Source organism: Argiope bruennichi, chromosome 8 (assembly GCF_947563725.1).
Source record: "Argiope bruennichi chromosome 8, qqArgBrue1.1, whole genome shotgun sequence".
Taxonomy (NCBI): domain Eukaryota; kingdom Metazoa; phylum Arthropoda; class Arachnida; order Araneae; family Araneidae; genus Argiope; species Argiope bruennichi.
In genome coordinates, this window is record NC_079158.1 from 122,054,541 (window position 1) to 122,080,219 (window position 25,679).

General features: G+C 27.1%; 1 protein-coding gene across 2 annotated transcripts in view; it reads left to right on the forward strand.

The window, feature by feature from the left end:
* Positions 1 to 487: 487 nt before the first annotated feature.
* LOC129981616 (neurotrimin-like) overlaps positions 488 to 25,679 on the forward strand; it is a 128,598-nt gene continuing 103,406 nt past the window's right edge. For both annotated transcript variants that reach the window (XM_056092528.1, XM_056092529.1), the window contains exon 1: positions 488 to 645. In XM_056092528.1, the coding sequence (XP_055948503.1) occupies positions 570 to 645 (76 nt within the window). In that variant the 5' untranslated portion in view covers positions 488 to 569. The remainder of the gene's footprint in view (positions 646 to 25,679) is intronic.

The following is a 25,679-nucleotide window of genomic DNA, read 5'->3' on the forward strand; positions in this document are numbered from 1 at the left end:
CCATCATCCCATTTAATACGAGCTTATAAAACTCTCTTCAGACCTAGAAACTTAATTCCTCCTTTTCTAATTTCTAAGAGATTTCGCCCCCTCCTTTAATTCCCAAACTCACTTCTCAATAAGATTTCTTCGCCCGCGTTTTCTTCTGGACTTGTCTGTTCTAATCCAATTTTTATTGCCCCCTCTCTTACTTACATCGCTCGCCTGGGGGGTATTAGGCCGAGTGCGAGATCTAAGCCTTTTAATGTTACACCCGGCGGTCGTTTGCCTGTGAGAGCCTGTACCGACCACCATTTTTATTTTAATTCCACTGTCTTTTTGTTCTTTTTTTTATTTTTTCGACATTCCTCTTTCTCATATGTGCTGGCTATTCAGGGAATGTAATTAATGAAACTACGCAACTCGAATAGGATTGTGTTGTATTGATTGGTCGAGAAAGAACGACATGAGAGCCCTCTAGCGCACGTGAGAAGGCCTCGTGCCTAAATGACTGTTCAGTCATCCTCATCCCTGCCTCTTACGATCCCTCAATCTGCTCTCCATCCTCCCATGGAAACGTTCCTTTCTCCATGACATTCCACGTGTTTCTCATCTGTACGCTGCTGATCGCCAGGTCTCTCGCCTTTGATTCGCCAGGATTCAAAGGTAAATACCCAATAGGGTGATTCCTCTCAGCAAGTTTCACTTATTAAATGAGGGGTACGACCAGTGGGGAGGAAGGTCCCCGTTGCGGGATAGGTGCCCGCAAAGCACCCCTCCGGGGAGCGGGTCTGATGGATGTTCTTTGAAGTTTTCCGCTTTGTTTTGGCTCATTTTTCTTTCTTTATTTTTTAGAAAGTGTATGTAGAATCAATTGGAAAAGCGCAACAGTCAATCGATTGCTGCGTTTCGAAGTTGATTTAAGTTCAATAGGATTCCAAGTTTGTAACTTTCTTTTTTTTATTCTGTGGGTGGTTTTTAAGAGGAACGAGTAAGAATTTGCTCGGGCGCAACTTGAATCAGTGTGGGATTTTTATATTGGATTCCATAGAAAGAAAAATGGAGAAAATGTAACTTTGGGAAAAAGTTTTTTATTTATTTATTGAGTTGCTTTAAAGCGGTAATAGCTTTTTAAAAGGAAAAAAGTTTTTTTTTATTTAATCATTGGTAATATTTTTTTCATTGGTAATATCATTGGTAATATTTTTTTCATTGGTAATATCATTGGTAATATTTTTTCTATTTCTACATAGAACCAAATATTTTGGATTTTCTGATCCTAATTTTAAAAAGAAATGTATAGATAATTATAAAACTCACTGATATATGAAAACTTGCTTTTGTATATATTTAAATTTCAAAAACCAAATTCAGAAACATTTTCGAGGAGATAAATTTGAGTAATATTCGCTTTATTTTATCGTTATTAATTCATTTGTTTTAGTAAATTTTGAAATAATGCAGGATCTTCCTTTAAATGAAATAATTAATTCTGAATGTGAGAATTTAATCATGCAATTTAATACATTATTCCATTATTTCCATTTTTAATCTGATGCGAATTTGTAAAATAAAAGCATATATGAATCTCTTTAATCATGATTCACAATCTTGTTTGTCGTTAAATGATCAGATTTTGATAATTTCAGAAATAAAATTTATGAACATTACTGTACATTTTAGAAAATAAAAAAAAAAAATTAAAAAAAACGCAACATTTAAAACCTGATAGATGTAACAAAATTCTTAATATACGAGTTCCTTTTTCCAAAAATTTCAGATAAATACTGAAAATAATTTACAACAAAATTTTCTAATATAAATTATCACGTAATTATATTATTTACATAACATTTTATCACGATTCAGTGTAGTTTCATCTTAGACGGATCCATACAATTTGCGTGCGTTTTAGGAATAAGATTCAGATTTAGGTGATAAAAATGCAGCAGAAATTTATTTTTTATTTTTTATTTAAAACTTATATCGTACTACAAAAAATAAACTATTTTTTTGAGTAATGACTATGCATTTATCAATTTTTTTTAATTTAATTTACTGAGTTTTTTTAATCTTATAAAACATAACTGGCCATTAAAGGAATTTTCTGACTTTAGCTTGCATTTAGAATAATTTAAATCATTTAAATAATTGTAATTTTGGCAGCACCTCATACATTGAAAATTCTCGTGCCGGCATTCCTCCATTCTATTGTTAAAATTGCTTTATTTTTATCTGTACAATTTTTCAGTGTATAAAAATGTATTTTTTTATTAATCTTACTTTTTGGTGTAAACATTTATATAATTTACAGTTAATTAATGAAATTTTTAAAATTTAATCTGTTCCGTACAACAAGCTGTGTGTTAAACTAATAAACGGTAAAATAATCAATACGCGCAGATGATTCAATTTTGTGAATTCAAAAAACTATCCGTGATATTAGAGAATTTCGATGAAGGAAAAATCTAATAATAATAAAAGTAATTTTTTGCAATTTGAATTAATTCACTTTTAAAGTCTTCCCATTTTCATTATCACAAGCTCATACATGAGTTTAGATATTTTCCATAAATATAAACCAACTGGAAAAAATTTGCATTTAATACTACTTAATCAACGAGATAGCATTCACACGAATTGCACAAAAATACATCTAATTTCTGGGAATAAAAAAATCTGATCAAAAAATTGACGTAGTGGCTTTTTATACATATGTGTAATTGTTTTCATGCAAGATATGAGTCATTATTTTTGAATATAAATTATTTTGGAGTCAAATATGATAATGGAAAATTGCACATCAATGATGAAATTAATATTCAGCCCATTTTTTTTCTCTTAATAATTTTGAATGTAAACTGGAGTAACTGGCGATTTTTTTATTACACGTTTTGGAAATATCTTCACCGCACTTGGGGTCCTTCGGTCATCTGTAAGAACCCAAAGTTCTTATCGATTATTGATTTGTATTCCTTCGGCGCATTACTTGTGTCAACTACAGACTACTTCCTAATTACTTGTTTCCTTCCAGTTTTCCCTTTGCTAACGAGAGTTCTCAAAGTATTGAGTTCCAGTGCGCGCACTCACGTGACTATCGCCATCAGAACGTTCGCCCAATTTATCGCTTTCAAAAATGATTAGAACGGGACTCTATATTGTAGTAGTTTCCTTGTTAAAAATATTTTTGTCGTTATCGTGGAAAAAATATATAAAATTTAAAATGTCCTAGAGTTTGCAATTTTTTAACAAAAAAGTGTTGCTATAAGCAAGAACTTTTCCTAACAGAAAGAATCAACAACTGAAACTTATCAATAGAATGAAACCCTATTTTGTAACCCTATGAGGGAATAAATTCAGTAAAAGTAATAAAAAAAAGTTTCAAAAATCGGCAGTTCTCTATTTTGGACAGAAAAATTGGTGTATGTTAACTACGGTTAATTAATGTTATGTAATAAAATGACTCTATTTTTTGTAAATTTTTAATTGTATATCTTTCATATCTGCATTGCGTTTCTTATAGTTTGAATATTAATGAAAATTTGCTTGATTCATTATCATGTAATTATTATAATCATTAACCCGATAAAAATATATTTATATATTTTTATCTGGTTAAACTTATATATCTATATATATAAGTTTATTTATAAGTTTTATCGGGTTTTATTTTAAATATAAAAATATATTTATAATATATTTTATTTAAATATATTTAAATAATTAAAATATATTTATAATTATCTAAAAATATATTATAAATATATTTAATATATATTTGAATCACATTATATTTATAAAATTTACGGATTATAATTATTTTTCAGTTCACTAATGCCAAGATATCTTTCACAGGCTACTTTTGTCATTATTATAATATTATTATTGTTATCGAGAAATTTATTTCCTTTTCTGTTAAAAATGTGTATATAAAATTTAGGTTTATTCCATCCGCTGCAGATGCATTCAAAATACGGATAGTTATTTTTTTACCTCTCTGAATTAATTAACTAACGTGTTTTGAGATGTTTTTGTTGTTATTATACAGTAAGTATTGCTCCAGAATTTCTTAAATGTCGTTCCCTCACAAATGCTTTCCAGGTGGAAATAACCCTTCACCTTCAATCCCCTTTTCCCGCCATCTATAATAAAACAACTACCGATCCTTAAAACAATATATAAAACAATCATTCCAATTCTACTTCACAAGGAGTCGTCTTCAGTCTTGATCTAAAATCCAATTTTCATTCTTAAAGTTATTAGAGATAGTCATATATTTCTTATTGGAAAGATGTTCTATATGAAAAACAAAAAATGATTTTATTTCATATTCATTTAGTCAATGAATTGCTTACGAAATTCAAATTTGTATACAATACCTGGACCTTTTTATTATAATATTTAAAATATTTTTGAATCACTAACCTTTTAAACGAAATAAATTCCATCCTTTCGAATTAAACTAAGTGTGTTATAGAGCTTTGAATTTCATTATTTAAAGTCAATCAAAGCCATCTCAAAGAATCGCCGTGATTTGATTGACATATCAAGCAGATCGTTCAAATTTGCTCAATAAATCTCAGAAATAGAATAAAGATAATGGTAATCAAGATTTAATATTACGATCAATTTTAGTTTCAAAAGAATGAAAAATAATTTTTGTTTAAAATGCTGTTGTATCAGATATGTTTTATTGAATATGAATAAGAGGACCGGAAGTCTATATAAAAATTTAACCTCTTAATTTTTTGGGAAACTCATTAATTGGCTCAAACAAAATAGGATGTAACTATTTACATCACTTAGAACATTTTACCAATAAAATTATATTCCTATCTATAACGATTTAGAACTTAGAACCTGGGCCTTGATTGGAATGGGCATCATATATGAAGAAAAACAAAATGTGTATTGATTCTTATAAATAAGAATAAGATAAACAATAAATAATAAGAAAAATAAAATTGTTTCAATATTAGTTATATCACTTACTAAAGTCTAATAACCTTTTTATACTGAACGTATGTGATTATGTTCGGGATGAATTTTTTGAAAAACATTCGTAAATCATTATATTTTGACTATTTGCATAAAAAAGATTGAAAACAAACATCTATGAAATCGAAATATACAGTTAAGTGATAATGATTTTTTAAAAACTGGGAAGAATGTTCTTTTGTTGATGAAAAGAGGTATAAAGCAAAATTCTTCCAGTTAAGAAGTTAATCAAATAAATTGCTTAACATTTTGAAGCTAGTTTAAAAAACATATTATCTAGTTCCTGAACTAAAAATAAAGCTGTATTTCAATCCATTCTTTAAAAATGGGGGTTCAACTGATAAATATAGCGAAATTTTAAATTTATTTCACATTAGGATGCACTAAAATAATATAAAATATTTCTAAATGAATAGATTACTTATTATTTAGTTCAGAAACTGCAGATCATGATGAGAAATTACTATACCAAATTTGAGTAAAAATATGCATTAAATTTTTAATTTATGAGATTTTCCGCAAGAAGCTTCTATTAAAGATTAAAATGCATTTGAAGAAAATAGCATTTGAATATGTAAAATAGCATTAAAACGTATATATATAAAAATATAAAAATCAGTGTAACTATCCATATATGAACTTAGAAAAAAAATTCAAACGGTTTTATAAAGGAATTTCATCACACATTAAAAATTTTAAATAAAAATAGCAATTTGGAATAAAATAAACTCATAATTTCTCAAAAAAAAATTGACCTTTCATCTACCTTAAACGAATTTTTGAAAAAAAAATATTTGTTAAATAGAGTCTGATTGTAAATATTTTAAGATTAGGCATTAAATTAATAAGAAAAATAAAGCTTAAGTTAGAAACTCCTTACGTTGTTGTATTTTAAAATAGGTAAATATGTTTAAAAATCGATTTATTTTGCGAAATTATGATTTTTTTAATCAATATTCTTAATGTTTCAACAGTTTTCATTATAGTACCTTTTAAATTTTGTCCCCTTTTTTGGGAGATTATACTGATTTCAAGATTTGCATTTTTATATGTTTTTATGTTATTTTGCTATTAATTGCTATTTTATCTAATTCTAATCTTTGATAGATTTTTCTTTCCAAAATTCTCATAAATTAAAATCTAATACAAAGTTTTTATTCATATTTGGTATAATAATTTCTCAATATGTTCTTCAGGTAAAAAAAAAGTAATCTATTGATTTAGAAATATTTATTAGTTGTTTTAGTGCTCCATAATACGAAAAAATCGAAAATTTCATGTTCTTTATCATTCGAATACCGATACTTAAATAATGGACAGGTTATTTTTTTATTACAGTAAAAAAAAGGTAATATATTTCTTAAGCTACCTGTAAACTTTTATTCAAATCTTTTGATAAACTTATAAATCAAATGATTTTTACTTTATTCCTCTTTTTTTAGCCAAAACAAAACCCTTTTTTTTTCAAATATCCAATAACACTTTTATCGCTTAACTAGTATGTTTCGATTTCATAGAAGTTTTTTCGATCGTTATTATACAAAAATTTAATCGCATAACAATATTAAAGCGTTTTTCGGAAAAGAAATCATTCCTTACGTAGTCACATATAAAGAAAAAAAATATGCCATTCCATTTGTCATTTGTCAGTGAGAGTAGGGGGAGGGAGGAGAGAGAGAATAGGCTTAAAGAGAAAAATGAGCAGGTGAGAAGACATTCGATTTGAAAGTGAGCTTTCTTAAATCATAGAGAGAAAACCACTTCTTTCTCATCGCCACATCTGGAATTTCGTTATGACTTCGAGTTCTCCATTTTTTTTTGTTGTTTTTGCTGTTATTGTTGCTTTCACAGATAGGGAACTATATTATCAGATAAAAAGTGTTGCATTTTTCAAAGAGGGATTTATAGAATACGGAGGATTTAAGTAAAAAAATGTTATACCATTTTATACATAAAGGTATATTTAAGCATTTTTAAATCAGAAATACATCATATTACAAAACATGGAACTGGCTTTTATTTTATATTAAATATATCTTAGAAAAATTCGACTCAGAAATCAGATAGACAGAAATTTCGAGTATATTACCATACTCTTAAAGAGTTTTTGATGCATTAAATATACTAATTAATGAATAAAATTTTTTGATAAATTTCTAATTATGTACCAAGAATATCATATTCAAAAAATAATGCACCTAAAATTAAAATACATCGCCAAATTATTTTGAAGTTATTCTAAAGGTATTTGTTTCCTTTTACTCGATTCGTAAATTTTAAAATTTATACAAATTTAATTATAAATGCGTCCATATCAAAAGGTTTTCTAATCTACATTGGATATTCTAAAAGAACTGTGAGTAGAGTTCGTACCCTTCTAATATCTCTAATGTGAAACAATAATTTTGTGGGTGTCAGTCAGATTCAGGTATTAGATATTTAAAATAAATAAAAGGATCATGGAGTCGATACATGCTTATCTAATACACATAATTTTTTTTATCTATTAAGTATTTTAACGGAGGTAAAATAAACAATCGTAAAACAGTGTAGATTTAAATACAACAAGGCTTGCACATTTACGTTTGTCACGTGTGACGCAAGCCATTTGGCTAAATCATTAGTATCATTGATTTTTTTTACCTCTATATAAACTTATTTAATAAGCGATAGTATTTTGACGCAACATATTAATTTTATATTCATGTTGTTTTATACATCTATTTAATAATACTTAATTATGATAGTCCAAATGTCGCAATAGTTTTGTGTTGATTTATAAATATTTTTATATTAATTTAATTTTATTAATGATAAATTAACATTTTTTTTTTGTAATTTGTCATATTTTGATCATAAGGATCGCAATTTTTTTTATCATAAGAATCAAAGAGTTTTATTTTGATCATAAGAATCAAAATAATATATTTCTCTCTAAAGAGATCTTTCATATCAGATTTCCCATGCTCTTCGATCAATAATTTACTGTCAAATATTTCAGGAACTAATAGCTGATCACCGCCCAATAATTACTTCCCAAACATTATCATATTATCATAACAAGAGTTACTTTGTATCCCACATAAGCCATAAGAAAAACAAACACCAGATGCATTTTCTCGGCTATAGACACATTATTGAGCAACGATGTAGCTGCGATAAGGTAATAACAACCTTAAAACTACAATTTCCAAACTAAGTATTCATTTTAACGTTTTTATAACGACCTTTTAACGAAATAATTGCGAAGTTCATATGCAAGGTATGGTAATAAAGAGGCAATATGGATGACGTACACGTATAAAAGATTATTCAGTGATAGAACCGGTGTGATAAATTAAATAAATCATTATGTGAGTTATGAGCGCTCGTCTAAAAACGTTACGCACTGAATTATTAGAAAACTTTCAGAATATATTTTTAAAATATCACTTAACCCAAATATGCTTTTATGTGAATCAAACTGGTAATTATGCCAGTAATACTCACTTCCTGCTATGCAAAATAATGTTTTATTGACATTTAAATATTTCCAAATATGCTCCAAATCATTATTTTAGGGTATCATGTATTATTACAAAATTTTATTTAACTTTCAAAACTATTATATCTTATCCTGCCTTAATTCTCAGGGTTAGATTATTCTTCAAATGGTAATCTTTTATTTCAAGCACTTAGAATAAATAAAATGTGATTCAAAATTAGGCGTCGAATATTTAAGAGAGAATAAAGAACAAATTTAAATGAACATAAAACAAATCTGTGTGGCCAGCAAAAACCACACTCATGAGCTGTATGATGCATACCAAATGCATGCAGAAATGTCAAGCCATTCAGAGAAATTTATTTGGTGAACATTACACGTATTAAGTAAATGCACACAATAAATTTCACAAAATAGTATAAATTTCTTACCATGTACAGCTCTGTAAGCTTTGTAGATACAGCGCATAGACTTACAAATCCCATCAGAAACGTCTGGCATTTAGTGAAGATTTACAGGGTACTGAAAATTCTTGCAGAAAGGCGGACATGTTCGCCATCAAGCCGAATTTACCAACAACATTCTGAAACTGTTCTACATTTGTAGCTAAAGTTTTAAATAGCCAGGTCATAAATCCAACTGCAATGCCTTCAAATTAATAAACATGTACCATATGACCAAGAGCTTACAAATTCACACAGGAGAATACGGAATATTATTCAGGATGTATTTGTACGGCTGAAGTATCAAGTATCTTCAAACAAAGAGCACTCAGGCAATCTTGCCATGACATTTCTATATCATTTAACTCATCCGTGTTTCCGTTCATGATTTCCTGTGAGATTATGATTTGTGTTTGTACGTGCGTATTATTACAATTAACTACAATAACATTGACTTCTATTGATTAACGTTGAGTTTTATTAACTAGCATTGACTTAATTGACTAACATTGATTTTATATACTCGTTGATATTTGAATTAAAAGTATTACGTAATGGATTCAAAAATGAATAAAAACGAAATGAAGCAAATTATATCAGTTCTGCTAAAAGTATCCGACCAGTACATGAAAGTGGAAAAAAATTGAAAAATTTATTACACAATGATATTTTGATTTGGACCTTTCTTAACTCTCGTGTTGTACTCTTAGATAATGCTCAATAGATTTAGAACCACCAGAATGTTCTCCGCTCAACTTTCTCTGAACTAATATGAAACAAAGAATTTCGACTAACAGAGTAGAAGGAATTTTGTATTTCCATTTATAATGAGAAAAAAAATTACGAATTTTTTTATTCTTTTTCCCACTGGTAATACAAAAACTGATTCGGGTTTAATAAATTAATGATAAAATCACCCACCAAATTTCTTTTGTCTGATTCGTTGCGTTTTAAAATATCACGTTTGATATTATACAAACATGCGTGTCGGCGGATGTTTACATCTTCGGTGGATTTGAAATTTCAATACAGATCTAAATGTCAAAAGGTGAAACTTCATGCTAAATTCTAATCATCAAATTATTTGCGTTTTTGTATTTTCATCTCTAATTGGATATGGATAGCCAGCCACCTTCTTCCTGTCTGGACTTTGTGATAAATTAGACAAAACTCTTTTCCTAGGCTTGTTGCAGTTCTGAGTTATTGTGTTCTTTAATAGTATTGTTTGTGAAATGTGTTATTTCACAAACAATGGAAATGGAAATGTGTGTGAAATTTGTACCGAGGAAAATCTGAAACGTCAAAAGTTATTTTGAAGGTTCTGAAACTTTCACGTTACATATTTTGTATATAAGAAAGTAAATATATAAAAGATGATCTCGAATTCATGGTGAAAATTTTAAGGGTTGGAGCAAGAGGCTGTAACAATCATTTATTGTATAGCAATGTATAGGCTCAAGGGAAACGGTGAGGTACAATCACTGAAAATTAGAGATGAAAGGAAAAAAGGAATGGAATTAATAGAAGAATAGAGATTTTTGAGGCACAGTAGATTGATCATAGTGGAAAAGTCTTCTGGCCACCTCGATCTCCCGATTTATCCAGCCTCGATTACTTTTTATGAAGACATCTGTAGAATTTTGTTTATGAGACTCAGATGAGGATCTCGTTGCTCAAATATCCATATTTCTGTGCGTGTCTATAAAATACTTGGCAAATTGGTACACGCAAACGCTGGTACATGCTGACGCTGTCAAGCAGGTACCAGTGTTGGTGGACACAATTCGTGACAATTATTTTAAACACTGCACTTGTCAACGATGTAGTCTATGAACATTTTTTTCCTGTCATTTCCAAATTCCTGTGTATGTGCCTTACCACGTCTCTAATGGTCATACTTCTCTATATACAATAAATGATTGCTGCAACTTCCTGTACCAGTCCTTTAAGTCAGAATTCACACCTCAGAAATGAGAGTAAGAAGCTTCCGATATGATGGTTGGTTCTCGTCACTCTGCTGAGTGGGGAAATGGTTAGGGTCGTCTGTCTCTTATCAATAACGAGGTTTACTTTCCATGGGAATGTTTGTACTGCGACCGGTGATGGTTATACCACTGCTACGTTCAGTGGTGGCGGGGTGGTCGGCTGTACGCAAGAAGAAGAAGGTGATAGTTATACCTTAGCTGTCGCCAATGCACTTGCGATAGTTGGGTCATTTAAACTTATTCTGAATGCCTTTTATTAGGCGAGGTAGAGTAGCCAGTAAGGTTAGATGGTCAACAGTCCAATTAATTTTTTTCATATTAGAATGCACTCAAAAATATTTTTATAAATTTCTGAAATTGTGACTACCTTTCTTGTCTTCTAGTTTGAATGTAAATGAATTTTAACGCAATGGTATCCTAAGCTAAATTTCAAATTTATATTTGAAGTATTATTCATTTATATGTATAAAATAGAATTGTTTTCAAATTGAAATAATATTTTCCATGTTTCCTAAGACCGATTTCCATTTTACAAGACTGATCTTTTTCAGTAAAAAATTCAGCCAAGTTGTTTTTTTTCTCTGAATTTTGTAGTTGCCATTGCGATCCACATCTTAGAAAGATTTGGTTTATTCATTTGATTCAGAGAAGAAAAGCTACTGGCCAACTTGCTGGAAAAATCATTTATTTTTATTTGGGCAGTGCGAAGTTGCTATCAAAAAACTTAAGAATATTCTCCTTTATTTTCTTGGTAAAATGCCAATCCTCAAAGATTGTTTACAGGCGGAATATAACATTACAAATTGATAGTGATCTTTTGTAAGGAAACTGGAATTCTCTTTTCCCTCGCCGTCTTTTTTGTTACTAAATTCTTTACGGTCGTTTTCTTTTGGTTCCATAACACAAAATAATCAGTATTTTGAATAAATAATTTTTTTAAAAAGAAATCAGCGCCTTTTCGTGGTATTTTTATGCATTTCTAATGCTAATAACTCTAAGATATTTCATTCCAATATCAAAAAAAGTTGTTTACATAAATTAGAACATCTAATTAAACTCTGGTAAATTTTTGAAGCCCTGAGAAAATATCATTAAAATGATGATATAGCAAATACACTAATGAGGTATTTTTCCTCATTAATTTGCATTTATTGATAAAAAAACTAAATGTTTCCGCATTCAACAAAATTGAATTTAGCTCAAAGCTATTTTTTAGTTATAATTATTAATTAAATGACTAATTTTCTTTTAATATCTTCTGAAATCAATCTATTAATTTAAGATGTAGAAGAAGATTCTTATAAATTAATTTTTTTCTTTGCTTAACCAAAATTAATTTATTTATTTAGTTAGTATTAAAGCTCGCACACAAAAATATTTTTCACCTCCACATCATTAAGATGTTAGTTATAAAAAATTAAATGAAATAAAATATAACTCTTTTATTTATCTATATTTATTTATTGTATTTTGTTTCTGAAATGTATCTGCATTTAGCTAGCTATATTCACATTTGTTTTGGAAATATTTTTGGATAAATTTTTTACAACTTTTAAAGAAGAATTTTGAAAACTTGCAAATTTGATAAATGTATGCGTAGTACTAAATATATTCATCCCATGCGTCAAGGTTTCTGTCGAATCTGCTCTTTCCTAAAAGCTAATAAGAAAAATTTTTCTTCCTCACTTATATTTGAAATTTAACTCTTTTCTATTTTCAAAGAGTAAAATTTTCTCCATACAGCATTACATAATTTTTATATCCGAATTATCACATAGGTAGTATCAGAATACGTTTTAAATTTTGCTTTAAGGTATACGACTAGGTTGTAAAGATGCTCTCCCAAAAAATTAAATATTTATTTTATGATCTGAAAATAAAGTCTCAAAATCTGAAGTTCATACATTCTAAAATACATTTTGTTTTTAATATATATAAAATATAAATATAAATACAGTAGTTTCAATAATACACAAGTAATAGAAACGGTATAGTGAACACTGGTATTTCAAACCGGAAATGAGTTATTTATTTTATTTTTACCATAATATTGCCCAAAATAATATTTGATATGTTTACATCAATTATCTACCTAATCAGCCATAATTTGCTAATTCTAGGCATTTCTATTTAAAAGTATAAAAACTACATTTGTTTCCAGCACATTTGGATGAACTAATTTACAAATAGAATATCTAAACGCATTTTTTGAAGAATGAATATTTCCCTGTAAATGTTTCCCGGAAAGCATGATATCTCAAAATCAATTCAATAAAATTTCGTGAAATTTGGTATGCATGTATCCAAAACGTTTGAGGGGGTAATAGAAGACGGATTTTAAAGTAACTTCATTTAGACATGCTTACAGACACTTTCAGTTCAAAACATAGATAAACTTTGGAAAAAAAATCGTTAACGACAATTTCAAATACTCATAAAATTTTTATTTATTAAAATCATTTTTATCTTGTGGTTTGTTACATTTTAGGTAGTTTGAGCTGTGTATAGGTGAAATAAAAAATTTCATTATTTTTTTAACATTGCATTTTTCCTTACACTGAAAATTCTTGCTAAATTGTCAATCAATGCGCAGTTTTTTTTCAAAACCTAGAGGGAATAAGAGTATTTTTTCATCTAATAGTGACCTTTCAAGTCGGGTTTAGTTATTCGGTACTATTAAAAAATATTTATGTATCATTTTTCAAAATTTTTCCCCCAATCCTAGTCGAATACCGTAAATTAAAATTAATTTAATAGAAATACTTCTTGAAAATAGATTTTTATCAAAGTGATGAAAGTTAGAATTTTTAAACTTAATTATTTTCTAATTTTAAACTTTAATTTATAGGTTCTGTTTATAAATACTACGGAATTATTAGATATTTTTTATTCGAAACTCCTTACCAACTGGAACCACTCATATAGAAAAAAAAATTGGTTAAATAATTGATTAATTGATAGTTAATCTCTTTAAATTTGCCATTTGTAACAAAGGCAAATGCACAAAATTTCGAAACTCTAATAAACCAGAAACTGAGTATAAATTACAAATTGTATTTTTATAAATACTAAAAAAGTGAAGTTAAATAAAAGAGTACAAAAATGAGATCTTTTTAATTTTAAGATAATCTTATATTAAACATATATAAATATGTCTTCTTGCATGTAAAAATTTATTAAAGATATAACAAAGTTGCGTCCTACAAAATTATTCTTCAAAAGTCATAAAAAATATAATAGAAATAAAATAATAGTAAATTTCAAAAAGAAACAAAAATAATAATCCTACATTTGATGTTTTCTCCAACTGAAATAACCGCCTACTACATTTGTTTTATCGTAGCTTGTAAACTTTTATTGCGGTGATAGTTTTCAATTCAAAGTTGAATGTGCTAGCTAATCTAAAAATTTTATATTGTAGTATCTTTCAAACATCATATTGTAGCATACTCTCAAGTCTTAAATAAACTATGGAGGGCAATAACTTCAAAGTTCTAATTTTATTTACTCAACATCAACTTTATGAAGCAATCAACAAAAAGTGTACAGGGAATTGTTTCATTGCGAGATAAGTTGAAAAAGAGTACCTAAGTTGAATAAACTTAAAATAATTTTAATATAGTTTTAAAATTATTGGAAGTATTAAATAATGTATCGATATGATTGTGTATATGCAGTTAAACACATGTTAATACTTTGTTTAAAATTCATGATTCATAAGATAGGAAATTAGTTAATAAAACAGTGACGAAAATTGTGTTATATAATTATTGAAAAAAAAATTAAAACTAAAGAAATTTGTTTCCTAAATTTTATTTAATTTATCGAACAATCATTTCTATAAAAAAATCTAATAATACATTCTCTTACAACATAATACATAACAAGATAATACATTCTCTTGTTATGGTACATGTGCTCAAGATTTGATTGTGATTTATAATTCTTCAGAAATGTCTTTTTATCATCAAAACTGTTTATTAATATTTATAATAGCAATAAGGAAATATCAGCATTTTTTTTCCTAATGAAAATTATCTGAAAGACTGTGCAGTAAAATGCCTTCATTTATGAGCTTTAATAAACTATTTAATTTTAATATTTAATTTTATTTAATAATTAGCTGGTACCTGGCGCGTTGCTACCGCAGAAGAAATAGTTTTGCAATTATCCTTTGAAATTTAAAATAGCTATCTCGTTTAATTAGGAATGATAGAAAGAATGATATTTATTTTCTTGTCGACAATGAATGAATTAACTGAAATTGAATAATATATAAAGAAGAAGTATAAATAATATTTATTCTACTTCTTTTACTTTATCATTCAAATATAATTTAGGGTAGTAAATATTTTTTTGGTTTTCCCATTTTCAGCAAAAAGAAATACAGACTCTTGAGCATCCAATATACTGGCAAAGTGAAAAAAATGGATTTTCTAGATTCAAAGCAATAAGTTGGCAAAGTTTTATCGCAATCGGATGAACGGCGTGACAGCACATAAAATATGAATAAACAAAAAATTTATTTTTACATATTAGATATATTCGATTAACATATTAGATATATTTCATTTAATGTGATTTAATATGCTTCAAAAATAACCGAATATGTGAATTTATTTTTAAATGAGAATGCAACGTTTTTAGAAAATATAAATCTTTTGTGTGAGACAGATCTGTATACATCAAGAAGTTCTAAATTGTACTCATTTTAGACTCCGTTTCGAAAGGGAAAATATCGAACATTTTTTGCTAAATACTAGAACAGATTTCATAATAAAAGGCGTATGCACTCGCCAATGGTTTTGAATTATATTCAAACTATGCTTGTGGTGTAGCGGATGTGACGTAAGAATTGCGTAATCTGATAATATATTTATTTTGATTAGTAAAACAAGATCATGAATCAAAATTTTCCATGTCTGACTCTATATCTACCCATCTTTCTCATTTAATTCGGTCAAATTCGTCAACGCGTTCTGAAATAAATAAGTCAATTTACTTTAAGTTCAGCACAATATTATTAATGGCAACTCTTTAGTCATTCTTTCTATATCTAAACTAGTCAGCTCAATCTTCCGATATTAGAGACTAAATTGATTCTCCGAGTGAATTCTCTATTATTTATCAGTGTCTCCTTTTTAATTTCTTATTTTTCACCCTATCAGCAAATGATGTCTACCCTCTGATATCAAAAAACAGCCGCCAACTCATCAGAGCCCGACTATAATGTGAATCCAATACAGCCCATTTTTCTATGTGAATAGAGCTTATCCAAAACACTTACAATGTAAATATTATATTCATGAGCAAATACAATGTAAATATTATATTCATGAGCAAATACAATGTAAATATTAAAGTTATTCATAAGGAGAAGCTGGTTTTTTTTTACTTTTAATAAATTAAAATACGTTTATTATTTCAATAAATGCGTACATATTGATAAATCTGTGATCATTTATCTACCTTTTTTGATATAGAAAAGATGTTATGGCGAAAATATTTTTCCCGTAATAGAAATTATATTATTCAGCGAATAAGATTAATAGTGTTTAGTCACTATTCTTCCATTAGATTTTTCCACTTTTATCTATTGATTTCTAGCGTGTCATGCATCCAAAAATGAATTAGGCTTTATATTTCGTCATAGTTTGCTATCTCTTTTGTAGTAACGAATCAATGAATCGAATAAAATAAATGATGTCCTTCTTCTTCAGGATGAAAATGCTCATCTATGATTTTATTGATTCTGGAATGATTAATTGCTTTTGTATACGATACACTGAAAGAAGCATTTATAAAATGAGACTCTGAGTATCATAAAATTAACTTATATCTTATATTTGTACCATAAATACCCTAATTTTTTATTTAAAATTTTATAGAAAATTTTATAAGAGCTTTTATAAAAAATTAACAAAATTTTATATCATAAATTATGTAATAATAAAACTAAGAGATCAACATACTGAATATAAATAAACAATTTTTTTTTTCACTTGCGCTAACGTTTTTTTTTTTTTTTTTTTTTTTTTTTCTGTCAAGTATTGTTATTAATTTTCCTCAGAAATCATAAATCTTTTTCGCTTCTAAGGACTTCTAAGATAAATCTCCATTAGCTATAATCATTGGTTAGAACTAAAAATATAGTACTATCTAGAACAAACGATATTTTTAAGATTGTTATATATTATTTAATCAGCATACAAGAAGCAATTAGATTTCATTCTTGATATGTATGATATAAATATTTTCTATAATAAATATTTTTCCTAAATAGAAAAATAAAATTGTTACAATTCACGATCTATATCTGAATTTTTAAAGTCAAATCATAATCTCACGTTCTTTTATAATAGCTGATATTTCCCCAAAATAGTATATATATCTTTAAAATAGCGTTCTAGTATATTCCGGAATAAAATTCATTAAAATGCATTTCAACAGACTGAAAAAAAAATCCATCTCTCGGGAAGAAAACTATACATTGGAATATGAAATCATTTATCTAAATTCTTAACTCTTCATTAATTGCAGGCTTAGACTGGAATAAAGTTCCTTGTACGATCTTGTCTAAAGGCTTGCGAAACGTTAGCCAATCTTCTTGGTATCTTCTTTAGCATCTTCTTGGTATCTTCATTACCATAAAAAAATACATTAATTTTTCATAAAATTTTGCCTTTTAAATTCCCAATGCATGTTTATGTTATTTATGTAGCATTAACCACGAATGTCCTCACATTGTTGCCCCATTTGCTATCTGTAACACATTCAACAAATGTCCCCACAATAACCAGTCATGATATTAAATTATCTTCCCCATTTTAATTCGATCCTGAGTTATAAAGTAATTTAAAATTTCCAGTTAAATCATGAGGAACATTTAAAAATTTTTCTGTTATTAGAATTACAAAAATAAAATTGATATTGAAGACTTCCGAATTTTAATAATTGCTTCCGATTTCCTGCCCATGATTGAGAATAAAAGTTCAGTATATAGGGTTTCATAAAGTTTAATTTCTGTTTAATAACAACCTACAGAAGCTATTAATAAATTGTGATTAAAATTGTAGTTTCAAGAACAATGCTCAAGATAACTTACTCTTTTATTATATTATGTATCTATATGTTAACAATGACTAGATAATCCTGATGTGTTTGTGTACCAAATAAAATGTTTGAATAAACATCAACAGTATAGACTAATGTTGGCCAAATTTGGAAATGTATTCAGGTCATTTTATCCATAAGCCATTTGGAAATGTATCAGCTCCATAATATCGAAATGAAAATTGGATTTCAAATTTTCTCTGTTCACCTTTTGGAAACATAAAACTATAAAACAGCTAATTCTTTTTAATTCGAAGAATTATTTTTGATTTATCTCTTTCAGTTGGATATAAATATCGATTATTTAAACTCGGATTTATTCACCTGTTCTTAACAACACTTGAGTCTTTTTAGTATGATCTTAATCCGACTTTATATTTGTTTAGCAACCCTTGTCTGCTGTTCAATAAAGATAGAGCTTTCATCAAGATACATAACAAAGAAATTTTGACTATTCCCAATTCACTCAGTATATCAAATTGATTTTTTTTATTGTACGGCAGTGATGTATATCTTACAATCTTAAAGACATCAAAATTATTCACAAAAGTATTTGCAAAGAGTTCAAAAGGTGATGTCAGGAAAAATTGTACTCTTTCTTATACTACACATTACATTCTTGTTTAAAAATGGATTCATTATGAAATTATGTAACAAAATATAACTAATATAATGTGATTATGCTGAATAATTTTAAAAGCAAGCTACTTTATTCAAATATTCTTCCATCCATTGCTTGCCTCCGCATCAAAATCTTTCTTAGTTTATTGCAATGAACGTTGTGAAAAGTTTGAATTGGTGCGTGAAAAAAATTTCGTTTTAAAATTCAAATGGATATTTTGCATTGATTTGAAAGTGATATCTATGTTACATCAATAGAATGATCGTAAGGAATTCCAATATTTTCTTTGGGAATGAGATAGCCATGATAAGAAAGGATATTATTTATATATAAAAAAAGATTGGAAGGAAGATATTGGAATCGGAAATCAAAAATATGAAAAAAATATTCAAATTAATTCATTCAAAACATTATTTTCACTTTATCATGCAAAATAAGAACATGCGAAACAATTTATTAAAACTTTACCAAAAAAAAAAGAAAAGAAAGATTTAGCATACCATTATGAACAGTTTCCGGGTTTATTCGAAGCAAAGCTGAAAAACCTTATTTGTAAGATCCAACATCAGTAACTCATTATGCATAAAACTTTTAGATGAAATCAGAAAATGCATTGAAATCAATATTTCAAACCAGTATTAATTTGTCTTCTTAGAAACCAAAGAGACTCAAACTACAAATCCGTAGTGAAACAGATATTAGTATATTTCAAGACATCAAAGAGTGATATGGATTTCAAAGTTCATTTTCTCCACTCGCACCCAGATGAATTTTCCAAAGATTTAGATGCTGTCTGTGAGGATCGAATTAAATGAATTCACGAAAAATGTAATGGAAATGAAAAACAATGCCAAGGATATGCCAATATGGTTTGTCAGCATGTTAGCTAACTATGCTGGATGTTGGAAATTATCTCACAAAGTTCACCAGAAGGAAAGAAAGAAAAAATATTTAAAAGTAGAGGGGAAATGAAATTAATTTTTAACTTTTTTAACATTTCTTTAATTATCAAAATAATTGCAAGGCTAGGACATAAATGTAAAACGTGCATCAATAATATGCAAAATTAATAAAAATAAAATGGCTTTGTTAAAATCGGAATTAATAAAATAAAAATGTCGAAATATTTTTTTTATTTTTTTTTTTTATTTTTACCAAAATGCGACTTTTTTTACATTTTCTATCATAAAAAAAATAATTTTACTTTTAAATTGTTTGATGAAAATAATATAAATAATCAATTTTTAAATTTAAAACAATTTTCAAAAAGTGCTATCTTGTAGACCCATGTAACTTAAGACGGGACATTAAAATAAAAAGCTTTTTGTAACATTTTGTTTTTTACTTCCAATACCAATTTCAAAATTCCATTTTAAATGTTTAGAAGGTTTCGTGTTTATTATACATGAAATCATATTTGATAAAATAAAAGCAAGCAATTTCTTTTAAAAATGAACTTAATTTTAATTTTTTTTTATTATTATTATTCTGGTGGCAAATATTGTGTACTCAAAATCAATTTAGGTTCTGACTATTTCTAACTGCGTTTAGAATAAAATAATACATTTAATTATAAATGTAAGTAAAATCTTGACTAATTATACAGTTTTAATAAAAATGCATTCTTGATGAAATGCAACTGAATCTTCACTTTCCGATTTCTGAAAAGAAATTATAAGTCTAGAAACGATTTATTTTTATCGCAAAGTTTCTTGGTGTTATTTTTAAAAAAATAAACCAAAATAGCAAATTTTAATTAAATTTACCGTTAACATATATTTTTAATACATTCGAACATTTTTCTGTCGTTATGCTGTTATCAAAAATCTTTCCAGATGTTATTTGTTATTTTCAAAAGTGAAATCAAATTATTTTATTTAGCTTATTTTAACTATTTCTTTCTAAGGGTGCTAGTTTTGCATAAAAAGGATATATTCCTTCTTTTCTTTTTCATTTCTTCGAATAATTTTTGGTTCCAACTATTTTATGTGAGTGTGTGTTTTCCCTTTCGTATATGAAATATGCACGTCAGATTGTACGGCAAATATTGCATCGTGGGCTTAACATCCTCCTGTTGATGCTGTGCGGAAGTTTAGAGAGAGGGGTGGAAGGTCAGGCGTTGTCCTCGTCATCTGATCAGGGATCCAAATTATGGTGTACATCTTAAAAAAGTCCAATAGTGACCTCCAAATCCTTCGGGACGTTAATATAACAAAATTAAATCAAAAATGTATTTTTCGCAGGTGTCTGAAACGTAGAGTATCGTCAAACTCTTTGAGTTAGAATATTTTTGAGAATTTATGTGCTTCCTATATGAGAAATTAAAAAAAAAATTACTTTACTTAAAAGCAGATTAAGATTTTCTAATTCAAAGTTCTATATAGAGGTTGTGGCATTTCAAAATTATTAAATAACTAGTGTGTTATAGTTCCATGTAGTTTTGCCAAAAGAAAATTATGTAAGTGCGGAAGTGAAAATTCAGCAGATAAAAGCAGCAGAACCTCCCTCTTGACAAACGTTTCTATTTTTTCCCATTCAGACCCATAATGCTTTTAGTATCATTAGTCGCTTTTCACATCTAATATTCAATACTAAGTGTGACCTCCTTGTAAAAATCTCACACCGAGTAACATTTAAAAAAATTAACTATTTACTTCTTTTTAAAAAGTGATCTTTTAATAAAAGAAATGAATATCCAATAAACAAATGTGTTTCGAAAACATCGAGAATTGCAAACAAAATTCATAAACAATCAATAATGAAAGAAAAAAAGTAAAAAGAAAAGAAACTAAAAAATAGATTGAATTTCGGACGGAGAAGTAAAAAAGAAAGCATTTTAACGCACTACAAACTAAGGAGGCCTGATTGCAGCTCCAGTCCTCAATTCAAGTGGAGAAAGAATGTTTTCGGTATCCACATCAATCAATCAGCTGTGTGCGCTGTGATCTTCTATGTCTGCTCACCGAAAGCACAAACTGTTCAGATCTGAAAAAGAGGAAGATCAAAATTATTTTTTTTCTTTTCAAAATGATTTTATTTAAATATTATGTTACAATACTTTTAAAATAATCTAGTAATATTTCAAACAATAATAATTGGGATAAGGAGAAAAGTACAGTTCCTCCTTAACAAAATTCGAAAAAATCTTTTATCTAACTCTTTCCATTTCAAAGAAAATGACTTGTACCATTTTGGAATGCATATCTAATATTTTCCATCAGTTAAGCGAAGGTACATTTACTCTTAATGACTCCTACACATTTGAACCGGGTAAATTATTCTCCAAATTGTGCCTTTTTCCTAAACGAGCTTTCTGCTCCACGAAATTATATAGGTAAACTTCTAATTAATACTTGTTTCAAAGAAATTTTTTTCGACATTGCGGCATGGATCTCTTTTTCAAATCTTCATTACTACGGTTTACTCTTTTAAAATTTATTTAATCAGCATTATTACACTCAGCTATATTTTTGTTATCTTCTTTTTAATTGTACCAAAATTATCCTTACCAGCAAGTAACCGTGTCACAATAATTATCTTTATTTTCCTCTAATTATATAAAATAATTAGCAACATTTAAATCCTTTGTAAGTATGATGAGTAGATGAAAGATTAGAATTAAGCAAGACTTCTTTTATTCCGTTGTTCTGAAAGCTATAATAATGCAAGCGACTGCAATAAAAAAAATTATTTGAAATTCGAAACTTAAGCTCAAATTACCGCAGCAAGAGGATGTTTTAGTTTGGAATCATATTACTTCTTAAATGTTATCTGAATTATAAACCCGAGAGCATATATACCTGCTTATAAGAAATTAGTAATGTTTATAGTATCATCTTGATATGTGTGTCTATAAAGGTAATAATTAAAATAAAGCAACGCATTGTAAAATAAATTTAAAAATATTTTTAAAAATTTTATTAAAATGAGAGAAAATTTATAAGGAAAGAAAATTCACATAATAAAAATGTTGTTAATTTGTTTGATAAAATACATTCTGAAGTTACTGATGGAAAAATTAAATAATCGATTCTTTTGAACAAAATAACATAAATTTTGAAAATGTTAAAAATCTTATTAAAATTTAATAAGATTTAAAAAATTTAAATTTTACTAAAATTAAAAATATTATCAAAATTTAAAAAAACTCTTGTAACTACATGATAAATATTATAGCCCTAAATTTAACGGTCTCTTCTATTCAGCAATTTAAACAATTTTCAAATTATAGCTGGTTTTAAACTAATATTATTTTAAAATAGTATAATAAATAATAAATTGAATAGTCTATTATTTGATCCTGTCCAGTGATTCAAGCGCAATTAGTATGTCTATATTGAATGCTCAAACTATCGCCATCTTCTGGTAAATGACAATATAGTCGTTCATCCATATTTTAAATGTTGAATGAATTCATTTCAAAGCGTTTTATAGGCAAACATTGCAACAGAGAAAGTCGCCGACATATGTAAATTTAACTTGGAAAGTTGTCAAAAATTTATGTTACTTTGAAAGGATATATTCAGATTTCAACACAATTGCTTCGAAAAGACCTTTTATAATCATCATCATGAATTCATTTTCCTTTGAATGGAAATATAACGTTTATTGAACACTAAAATGTTTGAATTCATTTCTTTCTGAATAATGAATGATTGGTTCTTTAAAGCAAAATCAATGTGACAGATGAATTTTGATGTTAACAATGAGAAATCAGGATTTGATGTGGAAATTGTTACAGTCATCTTTTTATTTATTAATATAATGCATTCAGATCTTCATCAAATTATATTTCTTGTGTTTAATCTTTGTATTTGAAATTTCCTACTTATTAAAAATGATGTTATGTATAGGTATGTATAGGTAATTTTTTTTAAATGCATATTATTGTCTCATTGTTAAGTTAATACAAGTATGAGAAATACTTCTGAAGGGAAAAAATGCTTTTAACTTCTGACAAATTGCTGTCTAATTTACAAATGCTGATATGTACAAACGTTGATATCATTTAGCATAAATGTATATCATGTATAATATACAAATTTCCTTCAATTAGATATTAATGATAATATTTCCACATAGATAGGAAACAGTTATTAAAAACGCAGTTTTAATTAGGTACTAAAAATATTTTTTTTTAATTTTTTTATCCTCATCTTTCTAATTTTAAATCCATTGTTTATTATTATAAATGTTAGGGGATTTTAAAATAATTGGGTTTTTTTTAAAATTTGATACTAAGTAGCACCAGGTAAATCAAGTTTTCAATTAATTTATTAACTAATAAACAGATTTTGAGAAAACATTAAAAAAGAATATTGGCATCAAGAATATGCAATTGTATAAAGCATTAAAAATATACATACTAGAAAATAAAGACAAATTCGTTATAAAATCGAGATGGGGGAAAGAATTCTTTATTATTTAGCAAACAATGGAAATGTGTATACAATTTTTCCAAAATTTGTATTATAATTTAAATTTAAATCTTTCATATATTTAATAATTCATGATTATATTTATAATGGTATCTTGTATCAATTTTTATAAAATTCTTTTCCAGACGCCACCAATCAAATTAAATCGATTCTAAAAAATTAAGAAAATAATTGATAGTGAAATCTAAAATATTCAATAATATATTATCATGAGAAAATAGGGACCTACGCAGAATTTCAATATTATATCATGTCAAATCTGAATGTAAAATCTAATATAAAATTCCATTTTTGTAAATAAGAAAGTGTTTAAAGCAAAGGTAAAGTGCAAAAATTCAACATTTCTAATCCTTACACCTATCAAGTGGTAGAATCAAATGAGTATATATAAACTTGATCAGCAAGTATCATGAGTATGATATGTAAACTATATCAGAAAGTAAAACTTGAATTATTTTATTTTGGCAGATGCTAAATTAAAGCACAGATATAGGTATTTCATTAATATTTCCATAATTTTTAGGCATTAGTGTAAATTTAAAATAATTCTTCCTTTGAACAGAACTGTTTTTATACAATTATATTTAACTTTATTTATTTCATATTTATAAAGATAGAATTTTTGTATCGGCTTTCCGCTCTTTTTTTTTCCATGCTTCACAATTTTGAAATGCTTTCTACTTCTTTGCTTTCGATGGCAGTATATTATTTTAATATTTTCAGGATTTTATTATCAGTAAATAGATTAATTTAACTAATTTGATTTTGTACTAGTAATTGATACTAAGTGAGGAATTTTAGAAAATTTTATTTCAAAATACCGCAACATAAAGCAAAGTCTAAATTTCAGATATTCTAGTAAAAGTGCACTTTTAAAGCAATTTTTATTAAATTGACTGCTATTTTCCACCCTTTTATACAAAGAAACTACGGTATAAATTATTTAATGCTTTCCTTGAGTTTTAAATAGACATATGATATTCCCCGCTGGTCATTTTTTCTTGAAATCTTGCTAAATATGTAACAACTCAAATCGCATTATATATTTATGAATTCAAGTGAAATAATCGTGCTTTTCTTAATTTCAGTAAATTACAAAATTTAGGCAGTAAAATTACACCTAATGAAGAATAGTTATGATACGTATTATTATCAAGAATTTGTCATTGTTATTCCTTGGTAATTCTTTGCAATTTTGTGCATTAGCTATCAATAATCCAGAAACCGCCATAAAATGTAAAGTCATTATGCAAACATATATCTTTTATAAATATATAATAAAGCATATTTTGAAATAAATCTAAATTTACAAAAAGGAATTTTGAGATTAATGGGAAAGGAAATAAAATCGAAAATATTTCAAAAATCGTTTGGAAATAAAAATTAAGATCTGAAATAAGTTATATAAAAAATTTTGACACTTTAAAATTACATATTTTATGTTTAAAAATGTTATTTTGAAACAAGTAATGTCTGTAAGAAAGTTCAAAATATTTAAGCACATATACTTTTGATTTCATTCGCCCTTTCATATTTTAAATAGCTAATATTTAAACAGTAAATATATTTGATCGAAAGTGCCTCTACCTTAAAGTGGTGCTAATAACGTGTGATTCT